This window comes from Hyla sarda, unplaced genomic scaffold, assembly GCF_029499605.1.
Source record: "Hyla sarda isolate aHylSar1 unplaced genomic scaffold, aHylSar1.hap1 scaffold_1253, whole genome shotgun sequence".
Classification (NCBI taxonomy): Eukaryota; Metazoa; Chordata; class Amphibia; order Anura; family Hylidae; genus Hyla; species Hyla sarda.
The window spans coordinates 51,933-72,833 of NW_026607874.1; the positions used below are offsets into that span (position 1 = coordinate 51,933).

Consider the following 20,901-nt stretch of genomic DNA (forward strand, 5'->3'; position numbering starts at 1 on the left):
TCTTGGAAGGGCGCTATGAGAAGCCACAGGAGCTGACAGGCGCCAGAGAAGAGGACCCGCCCGACCAGAGTGGTAACTAGTATCTGAACTAACCTCTCTTTTTATTCCCATGGCTGATCTCAACATCTTCTGCATTAATGTGAGGAGTATTAGAGCTAGGTTTAGATTTCAGACTGTCCTTAAGTTCTTAGATTCTCAGAGGTGTGATGTTTAAATCCTGCAGGAATGTGCTTTGTCTGCTTCTAGGTCTTACAAACATCTGGCCAGGCAGTGGCCTCACCGCCCTTTCTACTGGTCTGGTGGGGGTGACAGTAGGTCTGCGGGGGTGGCCATCCTGATCAGGGGAGGCAACTTTGCACTTGATTCCGTCCGGGAGCTCGTCTGTGTCAGACTTCTCGTCGCAGACGGTTCCTGGGCGGGTGAGCTCGTGCGGCTCATCAACGTGTTTGCCTCCCCTGAGAGGGATGTCTGACTGGAGGTTCTCCAGGCCCTGCGGGCTGAGCTCGCCACCACTAGGGCAGTAGTGTTGGGTGGTGACTTCAACTGCCCCATTGAGGTAGACGGGCGCAGTTCTGGCACATCCGCCAACCTGGACGTGACGTCTAAGCTGTTGATTGAGATGATGACAGAGGCATCCTTGCAGGACGTTGGTGGGTCCATCAGGAACGGCTCCGTAAACTATACGTGGAGCCGCCCCGATGGCTCGCTCCGTTCTCGGATAGACTTCATCTTCACTTCGAGAGCAGTCAGAAAGGTGTTGTACTTTATGGTCCCCTGCTTCTTCTCTGACCACAGGGCCATTCGATTCTGGGGGACTCTGGGCCATGGATTCCCACCTGGCCCAGGCTCCTGGAAGTTGAATTGTGCCCTGTTGGAGCAGAGGGAGGTCATGGAGGAACTTAGGGATGCGTACCTTGTATGGCGTAATGACAAATGTCTGTTTAACTGCATCAGTGATTGGTGGGAATATGTTAAAGTCGAGTTCCGCTGTTTCTTTCAGGCAAAAGGCAGACAACAGGCGTGTGCGAAGAAGTGGGACTTCAGGAAGCTGCAGCGCGAGCTGCGGTCCCTGCAGGACCTGCTCCAGTGTGGCTGGGACATCAGGGAGGAGCTGGAGGAGACCAAAAAGAGCTTGAAAAGGCACTTTGAGGAGGAATCCAAGCGAATCGTCTTTCGTTCCAAGGTGGAGAACCTGGAGAAGGGTGAGAAGTGTAACTCTTTCTTTTTCAGGAAGCTCCATGCTGGCCACACGCCCCTGACTGAGCTACGAGGTGAGACCGGACACATGAGAAGGGGCAAGGAGGAGGTAGTGGGGGTTGTCTCCGACTTCTACAGCAACCTCTACGCCCCCAAGTCATCCGACCCCGAAGCCGCCGAGGGGTTCCTGTCAGGTATCACTAACGTGGTTGATCCCGCAGGTGCGGCAGCTATGGACGATCCCTTGACAGTGGGGGAGCTGCTCTCTGCCGCTAAATCCTTTAAGCCTGGAAGGACCCCGGGCAGTGACGGTCTCCCGGCCGAGCTCTATGTAGTGCTGGGTGACCTGATCTGTCCGGACCTGTTGGAGGTGTACGTGGAGATGGTGGTGGGGGGCAGAATGCCTCCGTCGTTGAGGGAGGGGATGATCACGATCTTGTATAAGCGGAAGGGGGAGAGATGTGACCTGAAAAACTGGCGTCCCATCTTTCTCCTGAACGTGGACTACAAGATCCTTGCCAAGGTGCTGGCCAACAGGTTGAAATCTGTCATCGGGCAGATCGTCTATCCGAACCAGACCTGCGGCATTCCTGGTCGCAGGATTGCTGACAGCCTTGCCCTTGTGAGAGACACGGTCCATTACATCCAGGACAGCGGTGGCCGCGCCGCCCTGGTCAGCTTAGATCAGGAGAAGGCGTTCGACCGTGTCTCCCACGCATTCATTGGCAGGGCTTTGCGCAGGCTAGGTCTGGGGAAGATGTGTTGCTCTTTTGTTAACGTCATGTATTTTGATATTTACAGCACGGTGTTGGTGAATAGCTGGAAGACTAACCCCTTTCCCATCCTTTCAGGGGTTAGACAAGGCTGCCCTCTTTCACCTCTTCTTTTTGTTTGTGTTATAGAGCTCTTCGCTGAGACTATCCGGCAGAATGGATAGATCAGAGGGATCACCGCACCAGGACCAGATCGCTACGAGGTGAAATGCTCGCTCTACATGGACGACATGACCGTCTTCTGCGCTGACCAGCGTTCGGTGACTGCACTCGTCCAGACCTGCGAGGACTTCGGCAGAGGACCGACTAGGAAAGATGAACTCTAAAATCGGACTGTAGAGCTCCAGAAAGCTCACGATTGAAGGCAAGGCACTTGTCCTGCAGAGTGAAGTTTTGCCTGTGCTCCAGTATACCGCACAGGCCTGGCCTCCCCATACCACCATTTGCAAGGCCATCAACCGGACAGTGTTTTGCTTCATATGGGGCAAAATGGACAGAGTCATACCCCATCCTCAGTCTCCTCATCACCTCATACACCACCCCCAAGCCCCCCCTGTACCCCATCCTCAGTCTCCTGATACACCGCCACTCAGCCCCCCAGTACCCTATCCTCAGTCTCCTCATCACCTCATACACCACCACCCAGCCCCCCCCCCTCATACCCTATTCTCAGTCTCCTCATCACCTCATACATTACCACCCAGCCCACCCAGTACCCCATTCTCATTCTCATCATCACCTCATACACCACCACCCAACCCCCCAGTACCCCATTTTCAGCCTCCTCATCACCTCATACACCACAACCCAGGCCCCCTGCACCCCGTCCTCATTCTCATCATACACCACCTCCCATGCCCCCCCCCCCCGTACCCCATCCTCAGTCTCCTGATATACCGCCACTCAGCCCCCCAGTACCATATCCTCAGTCTCCTCATCATGTCATACACCACCACCCAGCCCCCCCCTCATACCCTATACTCAGTCTCCTCATCACCTAATACAGTACCACCCAGCCCACCCAGTACCCCATTCTCATTTTCATCATCACCTCATACACCACCACCCAACCCCCCTGTACCCCCTGCACCCCTGCACCCCATCCTCAGTCTCCTGATATACCGCCACTCAGCCCCCAGTACCATATCCTCAGTCTCCTCATCACATCATACACCACCACCCAGCCCCCCCTCATACCCTATACTCAGTCTCCTCATCACCTCATACATTACCACCCAGCCCACCCAGTACCCCTTCCTCATTCTCATCATACACCACCTCCCATGCCCCCCCGTACCCCATCCTCAGTCTCCTGATATACCGCCACTCAGCCCCCCAGTACCATATCCTCAGTCTCCTCATCACGTCATACACCACCACCCAGCCCCCCCCTTCATACCCTATACTCAGTCTCCTCATCACCTCATACATTAAAACCCAGCCCACCCAGTACCCCATTCTCATTCTCATCATCACCTCATACACCACCACCCAACCCCCCTGCACCCCATCCTCAGTCTCCTCATGACCTCATACACCACCACCCAGCCCCCCCCAGTACCCCATCCTCAGTCTCCTCATCACCTCATACACCAAACCCAGCCCCCCCTGCACCCCATCCTCCTTCTCATCATACACCACCTCCAAGCCCCCCCCGTACCCCATCATCAGTCTCCTCATCACCTCATACACCGCCACCAAGCCCCCCGTACCCTATCCTTAGTCTCCTCATCACCTCATACATCACAACCCTGCCGCCCCCCGTACCCTATCCTCAGTCTCCTCATAACCTCATACACCACCACCCAGCCCCCCCTGCACCCCATCCTCAGTCTCCTCATACACCACCACCCAGCCCCCCCCCCAAGTACCCCATCCTCAGCCTCCTCATCACCTCATACACCACAACCCAGGCCCCCTGCACCCGGTCCTCATTCTCATCATACACCACCTCCCATGCCCCCCCCCCCCCCGTATCCCATCCTCAGTCTCCTCATACACCGCCACCCAGCCCCCCAGTACCCCAACCTCAGTCTCCTCATCACCTCATACACCACCTCCCAGCCCCCCCATACCCCATCCTCAGTCTCCTCATCACCTCATACACCACCTCCAAGCCCCCCCTGTACCCCATCCTCAGTCTCCTGATACACCGCCACTCAGCCCCCCAGTACCCTATCCTCAGACTCCTCATCACCTCATACATTACCACCCAGCCCACCCAGTACCCCATTCTCATTCTCATCATCACCTCATACACCACCACCCAGCCCCACCATACCCCATCCTTAGTCTCCTCATCACCTCATACACCACCACCCAACCCCCCCAGTACCCCATTCTCAGCCTCCTCATCACCTCATACACCACAACCCAGGCCCCCTGCACCCCGTCCTCATTCTCATCATACACCACCTCCCATGCCCCCCCCCCGTACCGCATCCTCAGTCTCCTGATATACCGCCACTCAGTCCCCCAGTACCATATCCTCAGTCTCCTCATCACGTCATACACCACCACCAAGCCCCCCCCTCATACCCTATACTCAGTCTCCTCATCACCTCATACATTACCACCCAGCCCACCCAGTACCCCATTCTCATTCTCATCATCACCTCATACACCACCACCCAACCCCCCTGCACCCCATCCTCAGTCTCCTGATATACCGCCACTCAGCCCCCCAGTACCATATCCTCAGTCTCCTCATCACGTCATACACCACCACCCAGCCCCCCCTCATACCCTATACTCAGTCTCCTCATCACCTCATACATTACCACCCAGCCCACCCAGTACCCCGTCCTCATTCTCATCATACACCACCTCCCAGCCCCCCCTGTACCCCATCCTCAGTCTCCTCATCACCTCATACACCACCTCCCAGCCCCCCATACCCCATCCTCAGTCTCAACATCACATCATGCACCACCTCCCAGCCCCCCCTGTACCCCATCCTCAGTCTCCTGATACACCGCCACTCAGCCCCCCAGTACCCTATCCTCAGTCTCCTCATCACCTCATACATTGCCACCCAGTACCCCATTCTCATTCTCATCATCACCTCATACACCACCACCCAACCCCCCTGCACCCCATCCTCAGTCTCCTCATGACCTCATACACCACCACCCAGCCCCCCCAGTACCCCATCCTCAGTCTCCTCATACACCAAACCCAGCCCCCGTGCACCCCATCCTCCTTCTCATCATACACCACCTTCAAGCCCCCCCGTACCCCATCAGTCTCCTCATCACCTCATACATTGCCACCCAGTACCCCATTCTCATTCTCATCATCACCTCATACACCACCACCCAACCCCCCTGCACCCCATCCTCAGTCTCCTCATGACCTCATACACCACCACCCAGCCCCCCCAGTACCCCATCCTCAGTCTCCTCATACACCAAACCCAGCCCCCCTGCACCCCATCCTCCTTCTCATCATACAGCACCTTCAAGCCCCCCCGTACCCCATCAGCCTCCTCATCACCTCATACACCACAACCCAGGCCCCCTGCACCCCGTCCTCATTCTCATCATACACCACCTCCCATGCCCCCCCCGTATCCCATCCTCAGTCTCCTCATACATTACCACCCAGCCCACCCAGTACCCCATTCTCAGTCTCATCATCACCTCATACACCACCACCCAGCCCCCCCATACCCCATCCTCAGTCTCCTCATCACCTCATACACCACCACCAAACCCCCCTGCACCCCATCCTCAGTCTCCTCATGACCTCATACACCGCCACCCAGCCCCCCAGTACCCCATCCTCAGTCTCCTCATCACCTCATACACCAAAACCCAGTCCCCCTGCATCCCATCCTCATTCTCATCATACACCACCTCCAAGCCCCCCCCCCCCGTACCCCATTCTCAGTCTCCTCATCACCTCATTTACCACCACCAAGCCCCCCTGTACCCTATCTTTAGTCTTCTCATTACCTCATACACCACCACACAGCCCCCCCAGTACCCCATCCTCAGTCTCCTCATCCCCTCATATACCACCACCCGGCCCCCCATACTGCATTCTCAGTCTCCTCATCACCTCATACACCACCACCCAGCCCCCCCCCGTACCCTATCCTCAGTCTCCTTATCACCTCATACACCGCCACCAACCCCCCCCCCCCCCCGTACCCTATCCTTAGTCTTCTCTTCACCTCATACATCACAACCCAGCCAACCCGTACCCTATCCTCAGTCTCCTCATCACCTCACACTGGCGTTGTGACCCGGTTGCGCACCGGGTGACACCAACCTAATGGGGTGACACCAAGATGCTCCGCAGCACCCACCCATGTCATTAAAAGGAGAAGTTGTTAAGTTAGGGACTCACTTGAATCAGGTGACCGTGAAGTGACGAGTTGGCTTGTACAGTTTGAGTGAAATGTATAGTAACACTTGATTGTTCTATTGCTTCTCAGCACAAGTATGAAAATTACAATGTATGACATGTGAATGTGCAGCCATCACTTCCCCTCCCCCTTAAACTTGGACCCCCCCCAAAAAAAAAAAAATAATAATAATAAATAATCATTTTTAAACTTTTTTTTTTTACTTTTTTTTGTTTATTTCACCCTATAATTTTCTCTTTTTTTGGCTTTGCTGTAGACTTAGTAGTAAAATGAAGGATGCCATTACAAAGTGTAGTTGGTCTCACAAATAACAAGCCTTCATATGGGTCTGTAGATGAAACATTGACAGAGATATAGATTTTTTTTTTTTTGTGAAAAGTTAAAAGAGAAAACAAATATATAAAAAAAAATACAACATCATTGAGGGGTTAATGTAAAAAGGAGATTGGAAAAAAAATTGTAACAAAAAATACATATTTCTATTAAACACTATTACAATCAAATTAATTAAGGGCTAAAATTATAGCAGAATGAGAAAAGAAACTTGGCCAAAATTAGTAACTTTATATTGAACTTCGCTGAAATCTGCTCTGCGGCAACTAGATGGCAGAAGACACTGTTCAACACTTTTCCTTTCTCGCCTGAATCCCTAGAAGAGGCTGCACTGTACTTTGTCCCCACCTAGTGGTAAGGCTGAAGAATGTAAAGACTATTCAAAAGTTTTTTTCTTGTACTGTGTTCAGCTACCACAACATGGCAGTAAATAGTTTTCTATGTAACCCAATATATTATACCGTATAGGAGACCGATCGTAGGAACGAGCCCCGGCAGGAGATGACATTTAGGAATGAGAGTGAAAAGACCAATTAATCAAAGTAACATCAATGAACTTAATAGAACTAAATAGGATGATTGACGCTACAAAGAGAACATGTGGATGTAATTAATTAAGAGTTCGTTAGTATCTAATTTCATGGGTAAATATAAGTCAATGACGATGTACGATGAGAATGAACGGAGACAATATGTGAGAGATCAGAATGGACATAGAATGGTGACTGCAGTGTAATTATATATAATATATACAGTCCCAGCCATTACACACCGCAGTCTCCGTACAGATATAAAACAAGAAACAGAACATGTGGACACTAAAGAGTTAACACTGTACGGAGCTATAGTCCTGATACATAGTATCGATTGGCTGATACCGGAGCTTTGGTGATTTCTCTCCTCTTCCTCTATATAAGAACAGGAGATGTCAGGACGGGCCCTGGTGATTATTCCCGGTCACTGTATACGGAGAGTGCCGGCATCCGCAGCCTGAGAATGAGCCGCCTGAACGTGAGATCACATAACACGGGACAATTGTCTTCTCTCCCAGAGCGAAGAATTACAGGGTGAGCGGGAAATTCAAAATCACCAACGATTCTGTGTTCAGCCAATCAAAAGAGAAGGGGAGGGGCCGGTAATGTAAATTCAGTAAAAGGAAACGCCCATGTGGACGTCATCTTGTTAAAGTTCTCCTTCTGGTCCGCACATGTGCTATATAAGCTAGGACTCCGCGCCTCAAACTTTATTCATTCAATTCTCAACCAGCAGGATGTCGGGACGCGGCAAAGGAGGAAAAGGTCTCGGTAAGGGCGGAGCCAAGCGGCACAGGAAGGTGCTCCGTGATAACATCCAGGGCATCACTAAGCCTGCAATCCGCCGTCTAGCTCGCAGGGGAGGTGTGAAGCGTATCTCCGGCCTCATCTATGAAGAGACTCGCGGTGTCCTGAAGGTTTTCCTGGAGAACGTCATCCGTGACGCCGTCACCTACACCGAGCACGCCAAGAGGAAGACCGTCACCGCTATGGACGTCGTGTACGCCCTCAAGCGCCAGGGCCGCACTCTTTACGGCTTCGGAGGTTAATTCTGCTTCTACTCGGCTCCATCTCATCAACCCAAAGGCTCTTCTCAGAGCCGCCCACATGTTCTATAGAAAAGCTACAATTCTGTGTTTACACTGCTTTGTGTTATCGGAAATCTGTCGTAGTGTATTGTCCTTGTCTGTACAATAATCGTGGTTAAGATATAGAAGCTGCATATTGAAGAGGAAACCCGATTTTGGGATTTGCAAGGATCTTATCTCAATGGCCCGAGCTGTGGCTCCGGTATATGGTGCTCAAAGTGTTTAGTTTAGTAGCTCCATAGTTTCCTTTGCTGTAAATATAGATCGGCCGATGTGTTCAGTGATGGGGGAACTAGTAGCAGATCAGGTGGGAGATGTGATTCTATACAGAGCGATGAATATAATAGATGTGGAGACTCCTTCCCCTAAACATGTGGAGGGACCGTAGTATAACATTACATGGCCCAGATTATGATCGCTGCCCGGGAGTTCTGTACTAACACTGTACAATGCGGAGAATACATTACTAGCCGACACCCGCTTCCCTCCTCTTTCTCGCCGGATCATGTTCTATATTGCGGCATCTCTCCTCTCCTGGCGGCCCGAAGACTCCCGAAGCCCGGTCAGAGGTGACAGCTCCTGCCCCGCAGCTCCAACAAAGAGATATAATTCAGGATCCTGGCGATAAATATGTCACTCCTCACCCTAATATACAAACCTTCTACATTACATCACTTTATGTTATATCGAGGACAATGCAGATGCATTTATTTGTTCTAGATCCCCTTAGGACACTTATATCTGGTATAGGATAAGCAGGGTGTATAAGAGCAGCTGAAATTATTGTGCTGTGTTATTATAAGTTTTAGTCACCATCCACAGTTGTATCTATTTGCGCCTCTGTAATTTGTATCAGCACCTGGGAAATACTTGTTACTATTTGGTAACATGTAAAGATTAGAATACAAAGCTCTCACCACCAGGTGTCGCTATTGTAACACAATGTATCTGATCTGTATAAACTAACGATTTATACTGCTGCGATAGACGATCTATGGATAGATATAAGGAAACAATTTACCAGAGATTTGGGGGTTAATGTAACCCTTTAGTTAATAGGTTGTGCACATGGCGTTTTATCCATCGGGAGAATTATTGGGCTTATTTCTTGTAAACGTAATATAAAGCCAATGCAGCCCCGAATGGAGACTAAATATGGGGGCGCTCTACTATAGTGCACCGTGTAAGCGTATATAGGGATTGGGACTAGTGAAGCAGAGAGCGCTCCGGGGACTGAAGGGGAAACAGAGCATAAATAACGAGGGACAATGAAGGGTTAACTTTGTAGGTGGAGCAATAACCCCGATAGTTTACGCTCATTGGAGATTGACTCTCGCTTTGTCTCGTCCCTGTACACGTGATTACATTACTGTCTTTGTCGCGGGGAAAGGCTGGCTGCACCTCAAAATCCATATGTAGAAACTGTACCCGTCCCCCTTAGTGAGGGTAGCGGGGATGGAGTGAGGAGGAAACTGTCCTTGTGCTGAGGGTCACATTCTGCTATAGGAAGTTTTCTGGTAGTTATTTTATTTTATTTTTTTATAAAAGTGAAGGTGTCCAATCCCTCTCATACTGTTAATGAAAGAAACTCATCAGTTCTACTATAACCCCGTATAAAGAACATGTCATAAGAAATCTAATCCTTATCAGACAAGATCAGCGGTGCCAGCTCTGTAGGAGACAATGTGGTGGCTCTTAGAAGAGCCTTTGGTGTTCGGGATGGTCTGGGATAAGCGGTGATCACTTGCTCTTGGCCGCTTTGCTGCTCTCGGTCTTCTTGGGCAGCAGCACGGCCTGGATGTTGGGCAGGACGCCTCCCTGGGCGATGGTCACCCCACCCAGCAGCTTGTTCAGCTCCTCGTCATTGCGCACGGCCAGCTGCAGGTGACGGGGGATGATGCGGGTCTTCTTGTTGTCCCGGGCGGCATTACCGGCCAATTCCAGGATCTCAGCGGTTAAATACTCCAGCACAGCGGCCAGGTAGACCGGAGCCCACCCTCTCGGCGTAGTTCCCTTTGCGGAGAAGCCTGTGCACACGACCGACGGGGAACTGGAGTCCTGCCCGGGATGAGCGGGTCTTGGCCTTAGCCCGAACCTTCCCTCCTTGTTTGCCGCGTCCAGACATGACAACTTATTTCAGAATAATGTGATCATTCCCACACGTTCTGCTGGCTTTATAGTTCTCAGCTCCGCCCTCCGGCTCCTGTGATTGGGTAGATTTGAATCCGGCTAATGAAACTGGAATTGAAGACTCTCCAATAGGCGGCACTGGGCGGGGCGTATGACAGCACTGAGGTCACATGATTTGCTCTTCCAGTAGAGCAAGAGGCTGACGGCATTGCTCTTTTGCATGGGCTGCCTATAAATACGGCTGCAGAGGGAGTAAGCGACATCATTATCCTCTTTGTTTAAGTTAGGAATTCTTGAGATTGATAATCATGCCTGATCCCGCCAAGTCTGCACCAGCGCCCAAGAAAGGCTCCAAGAAAGCCGTGACCAAGACTCAGAAAAAGGACGGCAAGAAGCGGAGGAAGACCAGGAAGGAAAGCTATGCCATCTACGTGTACAAGGTGCTCAAGCAGGTCCACCCTGACACCGGCATATCCTCCAAGGCCATGGGCATCATGAACTCCTTTGTCAACGATATCTTCGAGCGCATCGCAGGGGAAGCCTCCCGTCTGGCTCACTACAACAAGCGCTCCACCATCACCTCCCGGGAGATCCAGACCGCCGTGCGCCTGCTGCTGCCTGGAGAGCTGGCCAAGCACGCCGTGTCCGAGGGCACCAAGGCCGTCACCAAGTACACCAGCGCCAAGTAACCTGCTCCGCCTCCTGCTGTCACCCCAAAGGCTCTTCTAAGAGCCGCCCACATTGTCTATAATAGAGCTGGGGCTTCTCCTGTCTGTATTCCCCGTATTCTCTTCTGTATATGTGGTCGCTATTCTGTCAGTACAGTCTATTGAGACTATATATATTCTGCTCCGGAATCGGGTGAGATCAGAGCGGCGGCTGCGGTTCTCACTGACTGCAGGATGTATATTCTCCTGTGGTGGAGCGGGGGGCGCTGTAGATCAGTTCTCCGTAGTTAACCCATTGCCCGATCTGTCTTGTGATCAGTATCTCCTCCACCAGATTCCCCGATTATTTCTTCTATAATCTCCGCGGTCCTGATCGATCACACAGCCTTACTGGAGTGGATTGTTGCGGTAACGCTATAAATCCTAATTTACTGACCGGGGAATCTATTGATCGGAATCGCCGGGGTTTATAATGAGACGCGCATCCTGCTGCCATAATCTTTGTGCACTGACTAGGGGGTACAATAGAGAAACAAGGATGATGAGGGTAGTAGTCAGACACTGAATCAGGCTCTACATCTCGGGGAGATCTCTCCATTGTTATCGGGTCTGGGGGAAGCGGGAAATTCAAATCCTGAACATCCTGTGATCAGCCAATGAGCATTAGGCATCGGACGGGACCGCGCGCACGGCTCATTGTTAACCCTTTAGCGGCATGTGCACTACAATAATGAGACAATTACAACGCTCAGGGCTATAGCTCCCCAAATGTCACCGACTGATGGAGATATAACAATGTATCCGGGCGCAGGGATAAAGATCCATAATAGACGATACCATCAGCTCCAAATCTGCCCCTATTAGTCTGTGTAAACCAGATTAACATGCACCTGCCAAGGGTGAGTGGCGGGGACCGGTACCTCTCCCCGCTCATGATGCTGGATGATATGTATAGTTATTAAGCTGAGGAATAATTGGCGGACATGTAGTGTTATACATATTGGGAGTTTCCCGCTCATTTCTACAATTATTTCTCCGGAATCATTGCCAAAACTTTATACAGGAATTGTTAGAGGAACAGTCAGTGATCACCGGGACTCCGATTCTCGCTCTTCCCGCTGGGTAGTAGAACATAGCGCTATCATAGTCCGGTGTATGGGGGTTTGTGCCGCTATCACAGTCCGGGACATCAGGGAGGATCGGTATCACAGGGAGAAGCGCACACTGCGCCAGCCTGCAACGTGCTGAGGAGTGATATAGAGGAACCTGCATCTACACTAGAATAAAGCCGCAGCAATTTAGTTCGGTGTGAACTGCTCTATTAATTAACTTACAGGTGCTATAGAGCGAAGACTCGTCTATCCAGTGGTATCCGGATAAGACGCATTTATATCCCGTTATCAGGAGATCTGCATCCTCTATAACACGGACTCTTTAGGGAGATAGTGATTTGGTGGGGGAGGGAAGTAATGAAATCTGGAGGAGGGGAAGAATGATGTAGATGGTGAGGGCAGTAGTCAGAACATTTAGTGGAAATCTCCCGGGGCAGATAGTCTGCCGGTATTTCCCGCTCCTTCTCTGGGAAAAAACACCGCAACCACCAGAGCACAACACCGACCACACAACCACTCAGTAGGGAAGACACAAGGAATTGTAGCCTTTCTATAGAACATGTGGGCGGCTCTGAGAAGAGCCTTTGGGGGGAGGAGATGATTTCAGGAGAAGAATTAACCTCCGAAGCCGTAGAGAGTGCGGCCCTGGCGCTTGAGGGCGTACACCACGTCCATAGCGGTGACGGTCTTCCTCTTGGCGTGCTCGGTGTAGGTGACGGCGTCACGGATGACGTTCTCCAGGAAGACTTTCAGGACACCGCGGGTCTCTTCATAGATGAGGCCGGAGATGCGCTTCACACCTCCCCTGCGAGCTAGACGGCGGATGGCAGGCTTGGTGATGCCCTGGATGTTATCCCGGAGCACCTTCCTGTGCCGCTTGGCTCCGCCCTTACCGAGACCTTTCCCTCCTTTACCGCGTCCCGACATCCTGCTGATTGAGAATAGAATGAATTATGTCTGAGGAGCGGAGTCCTGGTTTATATAGCACATGGCGGACCAGACGGAGAACTCAAACAAGATGACGTCATCATGGGCGTTTCCTTTAATAATTTACATTCCCGGCCCCTCCCCTTCTCTTTTGATTGGCTGAACACAAAAGCTTAGTTGATTTTGAATTTCCCGCTCACCCTGTAATTCTCCGCTCTGGGAGAGAAGACAATTGTCCCGTGTTATGTGATCTCATATACAGGCGGCTCCTTCTCAGGCTGCGGATGCCGGCACTCTCCGTATACAGTCACCGGGAATAAGCACCAATGAGGGGGCTCCTGTTATTACATGGATGAGGAGGAGAAAAGAAAAAATCCCCAAAGCTCCGTTATCATCCGATCGGTACTAAGTATCAGAGCTATAGATCCGTACATTAACTCTTTAGTGTCCACATTTTCTGTTCCTTGTTTTATTTTCATTATATCAGTCAAAGACATTAATTCACAGCTGTAAGGAGACTGCGGTGTCCAATGGCTGGGACCACTGACGGGGACATCACTGACAGGGACATCTGTGTATCTCAGTGATTATCGGGGCCGCCAAGATTCTACAAGGAAACGAGTCCTATAGGGATGGACGGGACCTAATAATCTGTGCTCGGGGCACAGCAGGTACCGCAAGTCTCTACAATGTAACGAAACCGCAGTCATCTCTGTGGAAGAAAAAGCCGCTCATCACATCAGCTCTATGTCTGAAGCTTCATCCCCCATAGACCCCTGGTCACACCCAGCAGATTATTACAACAATCCAGCTCTGCACCGTAATAGCAAAGTCAGGGACCGGACTATTACTGAGCTACTCTGTTATTAGCGATATATTCACACGATCAAGCGTTAATTCCAAATCTAGATGGATAAGATTACATTCCAGAAGTTCTCCGGCCGAAGTCTTCATGAAGGACGGACACTGGGATCTCTCCACACTGGTATAGAAGATCAGATATCCCAATGTATAACGCAGAATAAGAACCGCTTTATTCTAGAAAAAACAACTAATAGAGGAGACGTTTGCTGTTCACACTAAGCGCTTTATTAGGTCTAAACATCCCTTGAATGCTGAGGGGTTAAATTGTTTATAAAACAATCGCTAAGACTCCGGTCAGAGTTCTCATTGGACGATATTTTACAGCAGAGTAAGATCATATACAATAACTACTTACATAAAATAACGATAAAAGGAAAAATGTAATAAAAAGTCTGATTCAATGTGGGAAAGATCAATAGAAATCCAGGCCGAACGGGAAGCGAAGCGGGACTGAGTTATGAGACCAGCAGTGAGATCAGATCTCATGTATCTCTCGTGGTTAAAGGGTTAACGTTGTGATTGTTGATCAGTAGATGTTATTAGAATGTAATCATTTATAGAATAATGAGGTGACCGCAAAAGAAACAGAATTAGCGGGAACCTGATATCTAGTAATGTGATTGCAGTAAACTGACAGTAGATGTCGCTGTTGCACAATGAACAGAAAACAGGACTGAACACTCCCTTAGCCTAGATTCTATATATTGATGACTAGTGTTGCTCGCGAATATTCGCAATTCGAATATTTTTCGCGAATATAGCGCTATATATTCGTAATTACGAATATTCTTTTTTTTTTTTAATTATTTTATTTTATTTTTTTTTGTCTTCACAGTACACATCACAGTGATCACCCCTCTCTGCTTCCAGCTTGTGTGGTGTAAAGAAGGCTGAATATGCGAAAAGTAGCATATGCCAATTTTCGCATGTGCGAATTTTTTTGTGTGCTAACATTGTATTTGCGAATATTCACATATGCAAATTTTCGCTTACGTGTATATTCGCATATGCGACAATAAACCGAGAATATAACGAATATTCGAATATTCAAAAAGATATGTGACAAATATTCGTCCATATATTCGCGAATATTAGCGAATTCGAATATGGCCTATGCCGCTCAACACTATTGATGACTTTATCTACCTATCTATATATGCAGTGACCCCCCGACCTACTATGGCCCGACATATGATCAAATTGACATATGATGCTTTTTTTATGTCGGGGCCATCGCATTAAGTGCTCTCCGGCAGCGCAAAATGCTTAAGCTGCTGCCGGATTGCAGCTTAATGTTCCTCGTGTGGTGCGGTAAGTATTACTTACCCCTCCACGATGCTCCAGGGCGCCCTCTGGGTCCAGCGCTGGTCTTCCGGTGTCTTCTCGGCCCTCTCCAATGACGTCAATACGCTGCTGCGCACGCCATCCAATAGGAATGGCGTACTCAGCGGCGTAATGAAATCGCTACGCAGGCCTAGTAAGGCCTTGCGGAAGACAGCAGAGGACCGGAGAAGACTGCGGAGAAGACCAGGAGAGGACTGGAGAAGACAGCGGAGAACACCAGGAGAGGACCGGAGAAGACCAGGAGAGGACCGGAGAAGACAGCGGAGAAGACCAGGAGAGGACCGGAGAAGACAGCGGAGAAGACCAGGAGAGGACCGGAGAAGACAGCAGAGGACCGGAAAAGACCAGGAGAAGACAGCGGAGGCCCGGGGTCACCATCGCGAGCAGCGGGGACAGGTGACACAGCTTCCTATACTTTACATTATATGAATCCCTCAACACACCATGGATTCGACAAACGATGGCTCGTTTGGAACGAATTACCATTGTATGTTGAGGGACCACTGTATATATATATATATATATATATATATATATATATATATATATATATATATATATATGAACAAAGACGAGGTCCGGCACCAGGATTGTTGCAGATAAAAGCTTGCGTTATTTTATTGAAGATATTGCAGTACAAGGCAGAACGTCTGGCGCGTTTCGCACGTGACCGTGCTTAATCGTAGACATACGATTAAGCATGGTCATGTGCGAAACGTGTCAGACGTTTTGCCTTGTACTGCGATATCTTCAATAAAATAATGCAAGCTTTTATCTGCAACCATCCAGGTGCCGGACCTCGCCTTTGTTCTTGTCTAATAATAGGCTGGAGGCGGTACCAGCCGGTCCACGGCACAGGTGGTGAGGAGGGCATGTATGTGGTGAGCGGCTCATACCTTGATACAGAACTCATTATAGTCCTAAAGACATAGATCCAGGTAACGTGCAAGATTACTGGTTGCAGAGTTTGTACATGAAATAATAGGACATCCAGGAGGTTTGGTAAGTGATTTGTGAATATTTGGTAAAAAAATAAATAAATAGAAGTTTGGTTTGTGTGAATGAGATGGTGATACTTACAGTACTTATAAGCTGGTGTATGCTCCACAGGAAGTTGTGTAGTTCTTTCCAGTCTGACCACAGTGCTATTTGCTGACACCTCTGTCCATGTCAGGAACTGTCCAGAGCAGGATAGGTTTGCTATGGGGATTTGCTCCTACTATGGTTAGTTCTTGACATGGACAGATGTGTCAGCACAGAGCACTGTGGTCAGACAGAAAATAAATTAAAAAAGAAAATAACTTCCTGTGAATCGCTTATACAGCAGCTAATAAGTACTGGAAGGATTATGTTTAAATAGAAGTAATTTACAAATCTGTTTAACTTTGTAGCACCAGTTGATTAAAAAAAAATATTTTCCAGTAGAGTACCCCTTTGAGCAGTAGTGAGGTTATGCTGGGAGTTGTAGTTTCACTCACCATAACTGTAGAACTGACAAGCGACTACAGCTCTGATAGGACATAGAGAGCAGAATGTACAATGATATCAGTGACTATAGGTGACGTCTTCTCTATAGTCTTCCCTTATCTAATTCGGATGGTACATACCGCCAAGACTTGTTCCAGCTAAAACTTCTCTCTGCAGAATGTGACGCCCAGACGTCTCCTCACTATGTCAGCGCATTCTCATCCTCTATATGAAAACAAGTATTATTATAAACCTGCCAGACACTGTATCCTCTAAATATAATACTACTATACACTATACTCTTTGATTATAAACCTTCCATACACCGTACCCACTGAATATAATACTACCACACAATGTACATTCTGAATATAATACCAACACATACTGTACACTCTGAATATAAATCTGCCACATACTGTACCCCTGAATATAATACCGCCACACACTGTACCCTCTGAATATAATACTATCACACACTGTGTCCTCTGAACATAAATCTGCCACACATTGTACCCTCTGAATATAAATCTGCCACATACTGTACCCCTGAATATAAATCTGAAACATACTATACCCCTGAATATAATACTGCAACACACTGTACCCACTGAATATAATACTACCACATACTGTACCCTCTGAATATAATACTACCACCCACTGCGCCCTCTGAATATAACACTTAGAGATGAGCGAACTACAGTAAATTCAACTCATCACAAACTTCTCGGCTCGGCAGTTGATGATTTTTCCTGCATAAATTAGTTCAGCTTTCAGGGGCTCCCGTGGGCTGAAAAAGGTGGATACAGTCCTAGGAGACTCTTTTCTAGGAATGCATGCACCTTTTCCAGCCCACCGGAGCACCGGAAAGCTGAACTAATTTACGCAGGATAAGTTATCAACTGCCGAGCCGAGAAGATCGTGACGAATCAAATTTACTGTAAGTTCGCTCATCTCTAATAATACTACCACAAACTGCGCCCTCTGAATATAATACTACCACCCACTGCACCCTCTGAATATAATACTACCACAAACTGCGCCCTCTGAATATAACGTTGCCATACAGTGCACCCTCTGAATATAATACCACAACCGCAGTAACACCCCTCAACATCCGTTAGCTGATGCTATTACCACGGGAGGGGGGTATTGGTGGTGTTGCTAATGGATGATGGGGGTGCTACTACTGGGGGGGTGTTGCTGGAGGATGATGAGGGTGCTACTGGCCAGCAGTTCCCCCACATTAGGTAGGTAGCAGTTTCCCCACATTAGGTAGCATCTTTTCCCCACATTAGGCAGCATAGATTCCCCACATTTGGTACCAGTTCCCCCACATTAGGTAGGTACCAGTTACCCCACATTAGGTAGCACAGATTCCCCACATTAGGTAGAAATTTCCCCACATTAGGTAGCACAGATTCCCCACATTAGGTAGCACAGATTCCCCACATAAGGTAGCATAGACTCCCCACATTTGGTAGCATAGACTTCACACATTTGGTAGTAGTTTCCCCACATTAGGCCGCAGGATCCCTTGCAGGTTCCCCACAATGGGTCAAAGTCTCCCCACATTAGATCGCTGGTACAACCCCCCCCCCCCCCACACACACACACACACACAAATAAAAAAAAAACATACAACACAGAGAGACACACACACAAACTCACACACAGTCAGAGAGACACACACTCACACACAGTCAGAGAGACACACACTCACACAGACACACACACAGAGTCACACAGTCACACACACACAGTCACACAAACACAGAGTCGCACAAACACACACAGAGTCACACAGTCACACACACTCAGAGAGTCACACATACACAGAGTCACACAGTCACATACACACGGTCTCACACACACAAACATAGATAGAGACAGACAGAGAGTCAGACACACACACACTCACCCATCCAGCGCAGCGTTCCTTCTCACCGGGCGCCCTGCGAGTGACGTAACTGACGTCCTCCTATGCGGCCATGCGGTGTGACGTAAGGCCGGCGCAGACGTGGGAGCGGAGGCCGGGCACAGTGCTGGTGAAGGTGAGGGGGGGGTGTGATGACGGACGGGCGCACAGTGCAGGTGAAAGGGGGGGTTGCTGACGGACGGGCGCACCGCACACACAGCGCAGGTGAAGGCGGGGGGGGTGCTGACGGACGGGAGGCTGGTTGGGCAAAGATGGGGGGTGTCGGTGTAGCTGAGGAGGGGGGGCTGGGTGCTGTGGAGGGTCTTGGTGTCACCCCCTTAGGTTGGTGTCACCAGGTACGGGCCACACCCCCTGCACCCGGGTCGCAACGCCACTGTTGCCAGGCAGAAAGTGCCCTAAAACATTGCAGCTTGAACCCTAGTTGGTGGCGGATAAATCACGCAAGTTATCCAGCATTCAGAGTTCAAATACAGCAGCGTGTGGACCATTTTTAGGCCAAGGCAGGTCATCTGATCAGGCCTTGTTCAGTCAAATGTATCACCTAGTGTCAGTCCCTTCGGGATCCATCCCTCATTCATCTTAAGAAAGGTGAGGTAATCCAGACTTTTTTGACCAAGGTGACAATACCTCCTGCTGCACTGAAGGTCCTTTCTGACAGGACACTTGAAGCGGGACAGGCCAGAAGTTTGAGCGCAAATTGGGATAGCTCAGGCCGCAGGTCAAGCCAGCAAAACCAGTAGTCAAGGGGTTCATCGCTCCTCAGAGTGTCGATATCTGCGGTTAAGGCCAGGTAGTCTGCTACCTGTCGGTCAAGTCGTTCTCTGATGGTGGACCCCGAAGGGCTTTGGCAATGTGTAGGACTTAAAAAGCTCTGCATGTCCTCCATCAACAGCATGTCTGTACAGCCGGCGTGTTCGTGGGAGGAGGATTACTTTCACCTCTTCCCCTGTTAGATGCCTGTTGTGCTGTGACATGACCCTTATACGCTGTGAACAGCATACTTCTTAATTTATTTTGGACCTGCTGAATCCTTTCCGCCTTGCTGTAATCCGGTAACATGTCAGGCACTTTATGTTTATACCGGGGGACTAGTAGAGTGGACACCCAGTACAGGTCGTTCTCCTTCATACTTTTTATACAAGGGTCCTTCAACAGGCACGACAGCATGAAAGACCCCATATGCACAAGGACGGATGCCGAGCTACTCATGTCCCGTTCCTCGTCCTCAGAGATGTCAGGGAAGGTATAATCTTCTTCCCCCCAGCCACGTACAACACCACAGTAACCAGATAGGTGACAAGGAACACCCTGGGATGCCTGCTGTGGTTGGTCTTCCTCCTCCTCTTCAAAGCCACATTCCTCCTCTGACTCCTCTTCCTCACAATCCTCTTCCAGCGTTGCCGCAGGTCCAGCAAGCGATGCTGATAAGTCTGTTTCTGGTGGTGATGGTGTCCACAACTCTTTCTCTTCATGTGCATCTACTGCCTGATACAGCACTCTTTGCAGGGCACGCTCCAGGAAGAAAACAAATGGTATGATGTCGCTGATGGTGCCTTCGGTGCAACTGACCAGGTTTGTCACCTCCTCAAAAGGACGCATGAGCCTACAGGCATTGCGCATGAGCCTCCAGTAACGTGGCAAAACAATTCCCAGATGTCCTAGCACCCCGGTCATAAAAATATTTGTTGATGGCTTTTTCTTGTTGGAGCAGGCGGTCGAACATTAGGAGTGTTGAATTCCAATGTGTCGGGCTGTCGCAAATCAAGCACCTCACTGGCATGTTGTTTTGCCGCTGGATACCTAACAAGTGCACCATGGCCGTGTAGGAACGCCTGAAATGGCCACACATCTTCCTGGACTGCTTCAGGGCATCCTGTAAGACTAGGTACTTGAGCACAAAGCGTTGTACAATCAGATTACACACATGTGCCATGCACGGCACATGTGTCAACTTGCCCAACCTCAATGCCGCCAACAAATTTGTTCCATTGTCACAAACCACCTTGCCGATCTCCAGTTGGTGCGGAGTCAGCCACTGGTCCACCCGTGCTCTGGGTTTACAGGAGCGCTGGTGCGGTGTGACTCTCTGCTTTGAGGCAAGTCAATCCCAAAATGGCGTGACACTGCCGTATCCGGGATGTGGAATAGCAT

General features: G+C 49.6%; 3 protein-coding genes and 1 pseudogene across 3 annotated transcripts; 2 read left to right on the forward strand and 2 right to left on the reverse strand.

Moving 5' to 3' along the window:
* Positions 1 to 6,817: 6,817 nt before the first annotated feature.
* Positions 6,818 to 8,287, forward strand: LOC130303994 (histone H4). The gene has a single exon (XM_056551882.1). It carries the CDS (start codon positions 7,946 to 7,948, stop codon positions 8,255 to 8,257), a length of 312 nt encoding a protein of 103 aa, XP_056407857.1. The 5' UTR covers positions 6,818 to 7,945; the 3' UTR covers positions 8,258 to 8,287.
* A 1,729-nt stretch (positions 8,288 to 10,016) lies between these two features.
* LOC130303989 (histone H2A type 1-like) lies at positions 10,017 to 10,421 on the reverse strand (annotated as a pseudogene).
* Positions 10,422 to 10,507: 86 nt separating this feature from the next.
* Positions 10,508 to 11,115, forward strand: LOC130303992 (histone H2B 1.1). The gene has a single exon (XM_056551880.1). It carries the CDS (start codon positions 10,735 to 10,737, stop codon positions 11,113 to 11,115), a length of 381 nt encoding a protein of 126 aa, XP_056407855.1. The 5' UTR covers positions 10,508 to 10,734.
* Positions 11,116 to 12,821: 1,706 nt separating this feature from the next.
* On the reverse strand, positions 12,822 to 14,331 carry LOC130303995 (histone H4). Its single transcript, XM_056551883.1, has one exon. It carries the CDS (start codon positions 13,131 to 13,133, stop codon positions 12,822 to 12,824), a length of 312 nt encoding a protein of 103 aa, XP_056407858.1. The 5' UTR covers positions 13,134 to 14,331.
* Positions 14,332 to 20,901: the final 6,570 nt, after the last annotated feature.

Bases quoted from the DNA above. Each gene is read 5' to 3' on its own strand.
- LOC130303994 (XM_056551882.1), top strand. From the start codon at position 7,946: ATGTCGGGACGCGGCAAAGGAGGAAAAGGTCTCGGTAAGGGCGGAGCC.
- LOC130303992 (XM_056551880.1), top strand. From the start codon at position 10,735: ATGCCTGATCCCGCCAAGTCTGCACCAGCGCCCAAGAAAGGCTCCAAG.
- LOC130303995 (XM_056551883.1), bottom strand. From the start codon at position 13,133: ATGTCGGGACGCGGTAAAGGAGGGAAAGGTCTCGGTAAGGGCGGAGCC.